The sequence below is a fragment of the Muscardinus avellanarius genome, assembly GCF_963383645.1.
Source record: "Muscardinus avellanarius genome assembly, chromosome: 2".
NCBI lineage: Eukaryota > Metazoa > Chordata > Mammalia > Rodentia > Gliridae > Muscardinus > Muscardinus avellanarius.
In genome coordinates, this window is record NC_137787.1 from 127,453,708 (window position 1) to 127,468,509 (window position 14,802).

General features: G+C 40.1%; 1 protein-coding gene across 1 annotated transcript in view; it reads right to left on the reverse strand.

Annotated features, from left to right (window-relative positions):
- Window positions 1-9,320: 9,320 nt before the first annotated feature.
- Window positions 9,321-14,802, reverse strand: part of UBL3 (ubiquitin like 3) — a gene marked incomplete at its 3' end in the record, with an annotated part of 67,777 nt that continues 62,295 nt past the window's right edge. Inside the window, exons 3-5 of the mRNA XM_080719952.1 lie at window positions 13,714-13,800; window positions 9,648-9,725; window positions 9,321-9,373 (exon numbers count right to left, since the gene is read on the reverse strand). Of these exons, the coding sequence (XP_080576078.1) occupies window positions 9,321-9,373; window positions 9,648-9,725; window positions 13,714-13,800 (218 nt within the window). The remainder of the gene's footprint in view (window positions 9,374-9,647; window positions 9,726-13,713; window positions 13,801-14,802) is intronic.

The window sequence follows — 14,802 nt, forward strand, 5'->3', positions numbered from 1 at the left end:
GAGTGGTACCTCAATATCCTTGGGGATTAGTTCCAGGACCCCAACAGATACCAAAATCCAGACATTCAAATACCTTGTAGAAAATGGCACAGAGTCTGCATCTAACCTGTGCACATCCTCCTTTGTGCTGTTAGTCATCTCTAGATGTGTAATTCCTAATGCGAGGTAAAAGCCATGAATGTAGTTGTTCTGCTGTATTATTTAAAGAATAATGACAAGAAAAAAGTAGTCTGACATGTTGAGTGCAGATGCATTTTTTTTTCCATTCTGTGGTTGATTAATTTGCAGGAATGGATCTTTGGTTGACTGAATCCGTAGGTGTGGAGCCCACAGATATGGAGACCCACTGTAATCGCAGAAACCAGGCCCTGTGGTAGTGAGCTGAAGCAGAAAAGACTGGGTGGTATATATTACTCAGACAAGGGAAAGGATAAATAGTGTCTAATCTGAGCTTCCAGGAAAGGCTGCCTGGCAGCTCTGCTGAACTGGGCCAGCTAGAAGGCCACGGTCTTGGTGATCAGTTAGCTATTCTCAAAAAGTCGCCTATGATCCAGGAAGCTACCCCCTTCATGCCTGACCCTCCCAGCACAGGGAGGCCTCTGGCCTGCTTTCTCTTCCCACCTGGGACGCTAAAGCTCAGCGAGGGCATCTGGCTGGAGGAAGTTGTATCTATGCCAAGACTCTGGCTGCGGGAGAATCAGGAACCTGTGACTTTCATCTTGCATGTGTGCAGTTTATAGAGGAATGCCGGAAGAGGTTTGGAAGGGTGTATTCACTGCACGCAGGGCGCTCAGTGCTCCAGGGGCTGGGGCCTGGGGGCTTCATGTGGTCAGGAGCATTGAATTGCCGATGATTTCTCAGCCAGCAAAGTGATGTTGAAAAGGTTTCTCTAAACACACTATGCTGCCGGGCGTGGTGGCGCACGCTTGTAATCCCCGCGCTTGGGAGGCTGAGACAGGAGGATTGCGCAGGTTCAAAGCCAGCCTCAGTTACTTTGTGAGGCTCTCGGCAACTTAGTGAGACCCTGTTTCCAAATAAAGTAAAAAATAGGTCTGGGGATATAGCCCGGAGGTAGAAAGCCTTTGGGTTCCACCCCCAGAACCACAAAAAAATTAAAAAAAAAATCAACACACTATGCTGGCTGGATTTGTCAACAGGAAGTCCAACAAGGAAGAACGTGTAGCGGATTGTCACCTTACTACATAAAAGAGGATGCAAACTTTGAGTGAGGTGGCGGGGTGGGCAGGGAGAGAATGAAAACCAACAGCAAAAGGAGAGCATCCAGTGACTCAGTGGGAAATGAGATGAATTGCAAATAATTCCTGATACCTCTCCACCCTCCAGGTGGGTGCCCAGTGGATGCACGACTGGCAGGTGAGGGGGACGGACAGATCAAAGGTGCTAAGTGGTGGTCAAAGGCAAGTCATTCATAACTACTTGCAGCAGCGAGACTTTGCTATCTCCCCGAACTCCCTGTTACCCTCAGAGTGAGGAGTAAACAGAAGACATTCCACAAAGAGTCAAGGGTGAGACAGAGGAGATGGAAGGGAAATGGTAGAAAGCTCGTTCCCTAGCATAAATGAGGGGCCTGGGACATAATGTAGAGTTAAATTGGGAGGAGCGTCTGAGCCCTGAGGGTAACCTCCTGTGGGAACACGAGCCCCTGGCCCCCAAACCGAGTGGAGGGAGCCATGGGTGTGGGCGCGGGGCCCACATCAGTAGAGAGAGCAGGGTGCGCCCTCTCCCGTGCCTGCCTCCCCTCCACCCCGTTCCCTCTAACTCCACCACAGTAATTAGAGAACTGAAGTGCACATTTGAGAAAATAAAAGGACTAGACAGCCAAGAATCAAAGTGCTGACACAGAAGACTTGCAGAAATCTCGGCGAATGCAAATGAAGAGGATGGAGATGTCAAAACAAGCAGAGGAGAGAAAGTTATGGCACAGAGACCAAGAGGCTCCAATATAAGAGAAACAGGCATCTCAGGGTAGGCGTCCGCATGGGGCATAGAAGATCTGCTCAAAGACTGATGACAAACACTGGCCGTGGTGGAATGCACCTGTAATCACAGTCCTGGGGAGGCTGAGGCAGGAGGACGCCTGGGCCCAGGACTCAAGGCAGCCTGAGCCAGATGGTCTCAAAATCAAAAACTTAAAGGATAAACACATGAAATCTCCCAGACAGGCTGGCATTGTAACCCCACTACTTGGGACACTGAAATAGAAGGATAGCAGGTTTGAGGTCAACCTCATTAATTTAGCAAGCTCTGTTTCAAATTTTGACAGCTAGGTGTATAGCTCAAAGGTAGTATGTCCCTAGGTTTAATACCCAGTACCACAAAAAATAAAATTAAAAAACAAAATATTTCAGGCAGAATTGAATCAGCAGACTAAAAGCACACCCCATGTTCTTGGAGACTTTGATACTGCAGCTCTATGCTAAGACAGAGTAGCCAATTTCCAGGCATCCAGAAAAACCAATCAGCTACAATAGAAACATATTCAACTGGCTTCAGTATTCTTCCTAACAAACAATCAAAGCCATAAAACAGCGGAGTAATGCAAAAATCTAGAGAAAAGTGCAATCAAAGATCATGGTATCTGTCAAGAAGCCTTTCAAGTGGCAGGGCAACAGGTGGGCATCTTCAGACAGTATCTTAAGACTGCTTGAAAACCAACTGATGGGTAAATCGTGACTTTAAAAACAAACAAAAGAAGACTGGCAAGGGAATATGGAATTCACTGAACTGTAGAGTTGAAACTAAGAAATTATGAGAACATGTAGCTCTGTTCTTTCCACGTTCAAGCCTTGTGAAAGTGTCAGAAATCTGGAAAATATTAATCACATAATCTACAAAATTTGCAGGGTGTCAGGTAGAAGGCATTAGCATTTCATTTTCTGGAGCAGAGAATAGATGAGTATTGTCTGAAACTGATGTTACAAAAGCAATGACCGCAGCCCTTGGATGCTGCGCTCCCCTGTCCTCCCGTCTCTTCCTCCTCACCATTATCCTCTCCTTGACCCGTGAGGGACCTTAGGAAATAAGCATCTTGTAGAGAAATTTATGTGATCTGTATTTTAGTGTTGCTATAGTTTCTTTGAAAATCAACTAAGATTAAATGCCTGAAAATTTAAAAGCAGCTGCAATAATATGAGTCCAAGTTTATAAAAGTGATTTTGCAGCCAGGCCTGGTGGCCCACACCTGTAAACCCTGTACTTGGGAGGCTGAGACAGGAGGATGGAAGGTTCAAAGCCAGTTGCAGCAATTTATCGAGGTCCTCAGTAACTTAGCAAGATATTTCAAAACAAAAATAAGTAAAATGGCCTGGGAGTGTAGCTTGGAATAAAAAAATAAATAAGTGATTTCAACTACCTATATGAATATTCAGTTCTTATTTACATTCTTATTTATAAGTGACCCACACTTGAGATAATACAAAACACTTTTGGGTGTGTGTGGTACTGGGGATTGAGTGCAGGGGTATTCTACCTCTGAGGTACACCTCCAGCCCTACTTTTATTCTTTATTTTGAAACAGGGTTTCATTAAGTTGCAGAGGGCCTCACTTAGTATCTGGCTGGTTGTGAACCTGCAATCCACCTGTCTTAGTTTCCCAAGTACTGGGATTAGATGTGTGCGCCATTACACCCGGCTATAAAACACTTTCTAACTCTTTGTGTCTAGGACTATTGGGTTCTTTACAACAAACATTTTTTTTTTTACAAGAACAACAAAGTAATTAATAATTACAATAGACTGAAGGGACGCGCACCAAGATGGCACCGGGAGTTTTCTCGGGTGATGTTATGTGGACAAGACTCCCTTGTGCACTATGCAGCGGTCTTCAGAAAAGATCAGAACTCAGGCACCGGCAGGGGCTCCACAACTCCTCGGGTCGTATTCTCCATTCACTTTTTTTTTTTTAATTTTATTGGTGTATTGTAGTCATACATCTTAATGGAGTATAAGATGTAGAGGCATACATGCACACATGCTCCATTCACTTTAATTAATTAATTAATTTAGTGGTGCTGGTATTGAACCCAGGAGCATTCCACTTCCGAGCTACACTCCCCAGCTGGAATTTTTTTTTTATTCTTTATTTTTGAAATAGGGCCTAAGTTGCAGAGGACCTCACTCAGTAGCTCAGATGCTCCTGTCTCAGCCTCCCAAGTACTGGGATTACAAGTGTGCACCACCACACCCGGCTTTCATTCACTTTTCCAGCCTTTTCTTCACTCCTCCTTTGCAGAGTCTTACTTTCCACGCTCAAGCCATATGGAGCCGCAGTGCTTTCCTGGCCAGCTCACCCCGGCACTGCCTGATCTTTGCCGGGCTGTGTGCTGGGCTGGCGCCTCTGTCCCTCACCAGCCTCCTTTTCCTGGTTAGTACTGACTTGGGTTTTTGAAAAATATATTAGGCTGGCGATGTAGCCCAGTGGTAAGGCACTCAAGAGGCCTGGGTTCAATCTCTACCATCCACATATAACTTTTTATTATGGTAAAATACATTTAACACATAACCTACCATTTAAATCAATTTCAGGGGCATTAAATACATCTTTATTGTACAACTGACCCCACAATTTTTCATCTTCTCAAGCTCTGGATGGATGATTGACCAGTAGCCTCCCATGCTTCCGCTTTAGGTCCTGACAACCATCCCTCTACTCTCCGTTTCTAGGAGTTACCCTAGGGCCCTCACATGGGAGAAATCTTATGTCTGTGCTGTCTTATTTCACTTAGCATGCTTTCTAGGTTCATAATATTGTGGCATGTGTGAGAATTTCTTAAGGCTGAATAGTGTTCTGTTGTGTTTATACGTTTTGCTTTGCATTTATGCATTGCTGGACAGATGGCACATTTTCACCTTTTGACTACTGTTATTACAGATATGAAACTGACGCACAATTCCACCCTGTTGCTAAGGATTCCATTCTGACATGGCCTTTGGAAGGCTGCTCTTGGTTCTTTAGGGCTAGGTATCTGCTTCTTGTTCTTATGAAAATTTATGCATAAACATGTCACAATTGCTGGTGTATAGTTCTGCTTGCCATCTTCCCCCACAGACTGTGGGCATCTTGAGAGGGCCCACTCCATCTGACGCCCTCGTGGCTGGCCTAGTGCTTAAACACAGGCAGCCTTGGCGACTCGGCTGCTCACTCTCCCCTCAACTGGCCACCTCTATTGTCATAGCAGTTTTCTCTTCACATTGTTGACTTACTTACACCAAAAAAGCTTCAAGAAATATCTGTAGAAAACAAATGAGGCACAATGTAGTGTTTGAACGAGTTATAACTACATTCTAAAACTAGTAAGTCTCTGCCTAAAATATGTAAAGCAAATTACTTGCAGAGCCATTTCAGGGAAACACATGCTGGTGTGTTTACCCTACCTTTTTTGGTACTAGGAATTGAAACCAGGGGTGTTCTACCTCTAAGCTACACCTGCAGCCCTTTTTATTTTGAAACAGGGTCTCATTAAGTTATTAAGGGTCTCAGAATCTTGCCTTGAACCTGGGATCCTTCTGTCTCAGCCTCTCAAGTCCTGGGATTATAGGCATGTGCCACCATGCCGGACTCCCTTTTTTTTGAGGGGGGGTACCAAGGATTGAACCCATGGGCATTCTGCCTCCAAGCTACACTCCCAGCCCTACTTTTTATTCTTTACTTTGGAACAGGGTCTCACTAAGTTGTGGAGGGCCTCACTAAGTAGCTGAGGCTGGCTGCAAACCTACAATTTTCTGGTCTCAGCCTCCCAAGTACCAGGATTACAAGCATATGCTACTCACCTGGCTTCCCAACTCCTTTTTTATTGGTTGAGTCATGAGATCCCCCTTTTCCTAATACTGATTTACTCTGTCCACTCTGTACTTCTTGTAAGCTGTCATCTTGAAAATAGAGGCAGAGTGTAACAAATAGTTTAAAGAGCAAACATTCGACACTGACAAAGATCACATAAATTTTGATATCAAAGTTTTGTCTATGAACTCTTATAGAAGCTGTGTATATAAAAGGACTGGGCATGTGTTACAGCTTTCCAAAGAAAGTATGCAGGTGGAGTACACTAGTAGTTACAGTTGATCATCTCATGCCTACGTCCAAGAACCCTGCCCATACCAGCTGGGGAAATGGTGCCTGGCTGCATGTAGCCAGGGGCCTCACTCCAACCAGGTAAGTTCTGACCTCCTCTCCTGCCCTCCTCCCACTCCATCCATCCTGTACCACTAAGTGACCATTTTACAAAATGATAATGAACAACTTGGAATGACTGCAACAGTTACCCGTGAGGATGGTATAAAAACATGTTAGATTTTGGTTGACCATTTCTCTTTGATTTTGGTAAAGCATAGCAAGAGTAAAGGCTGGCATAATGTTGAATTTTACTGAAGAATGTTATAAGCTAGGCAAAGAATAAGGGTAGAGAGATAATAGGAATTATATTAAAATTATGAATGGAAGTCATTTAAGAGAAATATTTTACAACAGGTGAAGGAAGCTTTAATTTCTTTCCACATTAAACATCGTTTGCTACAATCAGTTAACAGAAATTACCAGAATATTGGTCACAATGACTTCAGAAAACTAAACATAAATGTTTGTTATAAGAAAACCTCATTTAATGTGAATGATGATGTTAGCTACTATATTTTCCATGGGAAGATACAACTTATCTTGAAAGAAAGCAAACAGTTCAGATCACGGAGACATGCTGAGGCTTTAATAAAAGAAGGACCTCACCTCGTCCAGAGCACGTGAGGTCGAGGACACGGGTGAGGAGATGAGCCTGATGCCAGCGCGGGCCGGCCCCGGCCGCAGGTAGCCTTTATGTACATAGCTGGCGCTCTGCCGCGCTCACCTTCAGGGAGGTGAGCTGCTACTTTTGGCAGAGGGATCTTGAATGCAGCCTTGGATAGGATCAATTGTATTTTAACCATCAGATGTCCAAGGAATTACTTTTAAAGGGAGAGTTAAGTATTTGCATGTATATACTATTAAGGCATCTAATTTTTGGTGTTTTCAGTATATGATTCCACTGCTCTTCATTTTTTCACTTTGAACAACTATGCTATTACATATTAAGTGACATAATTCTTTCTGTAGTAATGAACCAGTTTATCCCACTTAGCAAACTCTAAATTGAAGTATTGCAAAAGGGAAATACATAATGGGGGAACACACAGAAAAATGTATTGAAAACCAACAGAGATAATTTTAACCATCTTAAAAATGTAATTGTGATTAATAGTTTTTAAATTTGGAAAAGCAGAAGAGTAATTAGAATCAAAATAGGTATTAAAAATAATTACCAGCAGTTGGTTTTACAAAAGAATAGAGCCATAAATGGTTAAATTCCCAATTAAGTAACAACCAGATTCTTCTTCAGTCAACACTAACAGTGTTCACATTTTAGCAAGTCAACAAAGCATATAAATATTTAATATCTCTTTAATATAACATTTTAGTGATAAAGAGACTACATAATTCTATCCACTGTTGTGACTATGCACAAATTAACCAGGTTAAATATCAAAGATACACTGGGAATACTCTCAAACCAACAAGAGAATATTAATTAAATGAATTTTAAAGGACTCAGAAATAAAAGTAGAAAACAATTTTAACATGGATGAGGCAGTATTTAAATAAATACTGACCTAATCCAGACCTTTAAAATTACCACCAAAATGCACTACAATATTTTATTGAATTTAGTTTACAGAAAGAATCTATAAGTACAGGTTGCAGAAAGAAAATGTTTAGTGCTATTTACATTCATTTTAAAACTCTGCTCTATACAAATTTAATTCTGATCAGTATGAACAATATTTTCGTAGATCTACTGCATTTAAAGCCTTTTCTTCAAAGCATTAACAATGAGTAAAACAACCTGATTGCATTGAAACAAAGCTGACCATTTGAAACGATTTACATTTAATGTTGGTAAGGACTGTGAACACGTATTAAGCATAGAACATGATGTCAGCCTGCAACTTCATTTTTAAAAAGGCTAATGTTATTTATATGGAATATTTTTCTATATACTACATGCCAATCTATATTTAAATTCTATAGTTAGGTATTTTATAAGTCTTTTATTAAATATATTCTACACATATTTGTAATTTCATCCAGGAAGAATTTCTTCCCAGTGAAAAAATATAAAATCTTTCATTTTTACAGGTTTAGATGAAACTAGATCATGCTTTAGTGCTGTGCAAATTGTTGTTAGCATATCAATCTTTAAATTATCGGTGTAAAATAAGAGTGGCATTCTTAATCGTGTATGCCTTAAAATCAGCTTTTGATTTTAATACAATTGCAAGCACTAATACCAAATGCAGACTACATAAAGAAATAAAATTTGTACTATGGAGTTTTTTTTAATCTTAAGAACTGATTTGAACTCTTTAATGAATAAGCATGATGCTAGACATGATTATGGATGAGTGATAATTATGAGAAATTTTAATTTTCTGATATTCAAATACATAAAACTGACCGATGACGTTTTCTAACATTTCTGCATGGTAGTGAAAGCCTCTGTGCGCCTGGCACCTCCCACGCTGAGGCTAGGAGGTGCGCTCTCGCCCTCCCCTGCTGTCTGGACCAGCGCTCGGTGACCCGGGACTCAGGAGTGAGTGTGTTCAAGGAGAGTTTCAGCAGCCCTCTACCAAGTGCTTTGAACAACAGGCACATTTTTGTTTGTTTGCTTTTCACTTGTTGCAGTGAAAATAGTTACACTCAGTTTAATATTCTGTGCCAGGACAGCCACCATGGCTGCCTTTGGTAGAATTCACCCAACATTTTAGTTTCTTTACCATTTTTTTCCTCTCAAGTTGGCCTGGTAATTAACTTGATTGATTGTGGAGTGTCTTCCAGTGCGGATTGTACATAAGAGTATTTCTGGGTACCATAAAATTTTACAAATTCTGCTGATGAGGAAAATTCTTTTTTAGTGCAATTGTATTTAGAACACATGATTTGTTAGTTCTGGTGGTGAAAATGTTTGTGGCAGCAAAATAGTTTTTGCTATGAAAGATAACTTGTTAAGTTTTCCCCTGGAGATTGACTTCATTCGAAACCAATACAGTTTAAAACTGCTCAACATAAACAAAAATATGAGAAATAAAAAGTCATAACGAAGAATGTTCTTGGTTTTTACTTTCACAAGAAAAGATGACAGTGTTCACATGATAATTCAGTCCCATGGATCTGCAGGCAGGCTGTTCCTAAGGGTTTCTGAAGCTACGTTGGGTCACCTCTGTCCCAGCAGCATGAAAGACCAAGACTGCATCACACCACACTAGGCTGACTGTGTTTACAGGATCACACAACAATTACTCTCTCCAGTCTTTTCACGATTCCTCTGACCTAGGGAAAATGAAGAAAAGCTTTGTTTACCAGAATGTTAAAACTGAGGGCAGGAGAGAAAAGGCACCTAAATATAATAAGCAACAGGTTTTTTTTTTAATGTTTATATATTAAAAAAAATCAAAGGCTACAATAAAAACCCTTTTATTTTTAGTATGTTTCAAAAATGTCTGGTCGTTTGTTTCTTTCTTTCAGAATTCCAAGAAAAATCCAGGCATTTTTTGCATGCCCACCTTTGTGGCCCAAATGACACCTTTTCTAGCACTTGGCTTACCTTGAGAGTTGGGCTCTGGTAACGTCTCTCTGGCCACCAAATGCATCACTGTTGTTTTGCCAAAAGGAAGTTTTAATGCTACAGAAAAAGTAGAAGATAATTTGTTACATATATATCAACCTATTAAAATAACTAACTAGAAGTGAAAAACATTTAAAAAATGAACTGCTTTTTGTATGGCTTCCTCAACAGATTTAACTTCTTAATAAGTAGATCACCTCTCCTTAACAAATGAGATTTAGTATTATGAGAGACGACTTTTACAGCTTAAAAATGATTCTTCCCAGCTACAACCATCAGCTTGACACACATATTCATACTTTTTAAGGAAGGGATAGAAGAAAATACATACTAGCTAGGCTATTATTAGTGATCATCTTTTTTTTTTTTTTTTTTTTTGGTGGTACTGGGGTTCCTGGAAGCCCTTCTACCTCCGGGCTACACTCCCAGACCTATTTTTACATTTTTATTTGGAAACAGGGTCTCCTAAGCCAGCACACGCGGCTGGCTTCGAACCTGCGCGATCCTCCTGTCTGCCTCCCAAGCGCGGGGATTACAGGCGTGCGCCACCACGCCCGGCTAGTGATCATCTTTTGAGGAAACAAAATTCAGCATACCTTTTCTACATTAGGGGAAAGTTTAGATTAAGAGATGTGTTTCTAAATCTCGTTGCATATCACTTGCCTAGTACAATTATTGCACCAAAAAAGATACTTTAAGGTAGAAACAAGAAATGACAATTTAGGCATTTATTCTCAACCTTAAATCTTTAATTCGAAAATAATTTTCTTAAAAAGATCAAATTCACTCTCTCAGTATTATCATTGTAGATAAGTCCTTAAAAGTACTTCTCACAGTAACAAATTTCATTATGAAATATTTCAGACAAAATAATATATGCATTTATGTATCAACGAACCACCAAAGTAATGCAAACTTCAAGTTTCGTGGCAAATTGCTTTGTATTCTGTGTATAAAACTAGAAGCAGCCAGTATACCTGACTTCTAGAGTTATTCCTCGAGCTGTGATGTTTTAGATTTGACACTTCAAACCACTTTGTCCTCATTAACTACAAACTCATATAAGGCTAAGATCACTATGTGATGAGTGTGACTGACTTGCTGCCACATACTATTTTTTTTTTTTTTTTTTTTTTTTGCGGGTCTGGGGATGGAGCCCAGGGGCATTCAACCTCTGAGCTACATCCCCTGCCCTATTTTTTATTCTTTATTTTGAAACAGAGTCTCGCTAAGTTGCGGATGACCTCACTAAGTAGCTGAGGCTGTCTGAGAACCGAGATCATTGGGTCTCAGCCTCCCGAATGCCGGGGTTACAAGCATGTGCCACCACGCCCAGCTCACCTACTTTTTAAATCTTGCTCTGAATGATGATGACTAACATGTAAATTCTAAAAATATTTCTAATTACCTTCAATATTAGTACTCTTACAGAGAATCACCATTAGGAACTATAAATTTAGTTGGTGGGGACTATTACTTTTCATCTCCATTTAAACTTTAGTTAGAAAAACTAGACATTTTTACTAACAATATTTATTTATTTATTTGTAGTACTGGGGATGGAGCCAGGGGCATCTATGTCTGAGCTACACCCCTACCCCTATTTTTCTCATTCTTTATTTTGTAACAGGGTCTCATTAAGTTGCGAAGGGCCTCACTAAGTAGCTGGGGCTGGCTGTGAACCTGTGATCCTCCTGTTTTAGCCTGCCGAGTACTGGGATTACAAGGGTGCACCACCATGCCCAGTTTATGCTAACAATATTAAAGGTGAAGAAAAAAAATACTAGAATCTAAAATGTTTTATCTTTTCTTCACTGTGATTGTTTCTGTTTTCTATTATAGCACTGGACAATTTCCAGAGCAAAGGTTTTCAGCACACATAAAAATCACTGAGGAGTGAAACTGGGAGATGGAAGACATGTAAAACTGCATTTTTAAATGAGCACCCCGGGTGAACTGGGACTGTAGTTCAGTGGTAGAGTATGCACAAGGCCCTCAGTTCTATCTCCAGCACTGCAAAAAATATCTATCTATCTATCTATCTATCTATCTATCTATCTATCATCTATGTTTTCATTCCCAGGGAATTCTCGTGTTTACTGTCTTAAAACCACACTTGTGTTACTGAGGACACTCTACCCTCTGAGCTTTCCCCAAGCCCTATTTTATTTTGAAACGGGGTCTTGTTAAGTCACTGACTGCTTCAACCCTCCTATCTCCGCCTCCCAAGCACTGGGTAGAAGGTATGTGCCACAGGCCAGCTCCATGCGGTGTTTTACAGTGGACTTTCTGTTTGCCCCATGCAGCTCTACAGCACGTTGAAGGGCACTTTCACCTTATTCAACCCTGTATTCTCAAGTGTTGGCACATAAGAAGAGTTCAATAAAGGTCTGCTAAAACTCTTTTACCTTTAAGGAAGGATAAATACGTCACTATTAAGTTTAAAGAAAAAAGTCTGACTATATTGAAATATATTTGATATAAATATATTTAAGTGATATATACATACACACACACACACACACATATATATATATATCATTTGCCTACAAATTTTTAATATCTGCATAAATCTGAAATATAATATCCAAGCCCAAACCCTGCTGATATACCCCCATAAGGGGGCACTATTGAGCTACAGTTCCCCAATTGCAAACAAACAACAGTTAGCTAAGTGTTTACTACTAAGTGCCAAGCACTATTCTATTTTTTTTTTTTTTTTTCAGGTCTGGGGATGGAACCCAGAGGCATTTTACTTCTGAGCTACAACCCCTGCCCAATTTTTTATTCTTTATTTTGAAACAGGGTCTCACTGAGTTGCAGAGGGCCTCACTAAGTAGCTGAGGCTGTCTGCGAACTGCGATCCTCCAGTCTCAGCCTCCTGAAGGCTGGGATTACAGGCGTGTGCCACCACACCCGGCTCCAAGCACTATTCTGAGTTCTTAAATATATCCACTGATCCACCCTTCCCAGCCTGTGAGGTAGACACTCCTGTAATCCTACTACAGAGAGGAAGCTGAGAGCCAGGCTTTGGTTTCTTGCCCATGGCTACACAGCAAGTGGTAGAGCTCCCATGGAACCAGCACAGTCTGGTTTCAAACCTGCTCTTTCAGTCTCTATGCCAGACTGCCATCTGCTGTATTCAAGGCAATCTCCTATTGGTAGTCTCACATGATTAGCAATTATGTTACCTGGAGTCAAACAAAAACATCTCTTCATTATATGTGAGAACCATGATCAAAAACTTTTCCTAGTTTGTATATCCAATTTTTTTTTTTTTTTTTTTTTTTTTGGTGGTACTGGGGATGGAACCCAGGGACATTCTCCAAGCTACACCCCCAGCACTATTTTTTATACTTTATTTTGAAATAGGGTCTCCCCACTAAGTTGAGGAGGGCCTCACTAAGTAGCTGAGGCTGGTTGCGAACCTGTGATTCTCTTGTCTCAGCCTCTCAAATACCGGGGGTTACAGGTGTGCGCCACTATACCTGGCTACATTCCAATTTTAACTTAAAAAACTGCATTTAAATTATATTATCTAGAAGTACAATAAAATTACATTTATAATATAGTAGGTATAGGCGTGTGTGTGTGTGTGTGTTTGTGTGTGTGTGTGTGTGTGTGTGTGTGTGTGTTTTACTAGGGGTAGAAGCCAGGGGCTTTTCTACCTCCAGGCTATACTCCCAGACCTATTTTATACTTTAACTGGAAACAGGGTCTCACTAAGTTGCCGAGAGCCTCACTCAGTGGCTGAACCTATGCGATCCTCCTGTCTCAGCCTCTTAAGCACTGGGATTAAAAGCATGTGCCACCACGCCCAGCTAGACTTCTTTCTACATATACTGGGATAGGGTATTTCATAGGATAGTAATACAATTAATTTAACAGAATGCAAAATGTAAAGTAGTAGGCACACCAAAAACTGGCAGAATTCAGAGTTAAATTTATAGGTCTTTTAGTAAATTCAAAGATATTAGTATTTAAAATGAATTAATACTGCTACAGGAGACAGACGTTAAAATCCCATTACAAAGGTGACTATTACCTCCTAATGTGACATTTCCATGCAGAAATCGTCCTTGATAAATAAGTCGTAGAATATTTGGACTGCTGACCTGCTCTTCTTCCCAGTCTGAAAAAAACGCAGGGAACTGGTTAGGTACATTTCACCACCTAAGTGATGCAAGACTGCATTGTCTTAAACACCCAGATCCAAATCAGCTGGATTACAGCAAAGATGATGCTTCCTAATAATTGAAACAGTCACTGCTCATGCATTCACTGAAGCTTTGATTCTTAAGGAAGACTAAAGTGTGCCGAACTGTAGGTCTCAACTTTAAACAATTAAAAAAACGATTTGGGAAAAATCTAACTCTTAAGAGACTATCATTTTAAAGTTGGTATTAATTATCAGCAATTAACAGACATTATTATAATATTCCAGTATTTTTACCTGTTAAAGTATACATATTTAAGGCTGGAAATAACAAACGGGCTTAACGAAGATTTTTTTAAAGGACTTAATATATTTGATAAAGGTGATAAATATTTATTCTAAAGCACTACATAAACATAAAAGCTTGAAAGATGTACAGAGGGGGAAAAAAAGCAAAAGAACATTGGCAACAGTTTATAGAATGTAACAGAATATTTGATTTTAGCATATAACCTTATAGTAAAATATGTTATGGTACAGCAGTTAAAATAATGGTTTTATTTTATTTTATTTCATTTTATTGTGGTACTGGGGTTCCTGGAAACCCTTCTACCTCTGGTCTACACTCCCAGACCTACTTTATACTTTTTTTTTTAACAGGGTCTCTTAAGCCATTGCGGCTGACCTCGAACCTGTGTGATCCTCCTGTCTCCGCCTCCCAAGCTCGGGATTACAAGTGTGCGCCACCACGGCGCTTAAAGTAATGGTTTTAAGGACACTGGTATTATGACAGATATAAGGTTAGTGATTTTCATTAGCTTGCAAATTAACAATTTAAGCTCTGATTTGGATAATGACATGAGAATTTCTTTATCTTTGTCACCAAGTCTAGTATGATATATGTTTGTTTTCTACAGAAGTCCCTATTACCAGGTGGTTATTGTCAACACAAAAAAGTATAAAATATTCTGCTGGGAG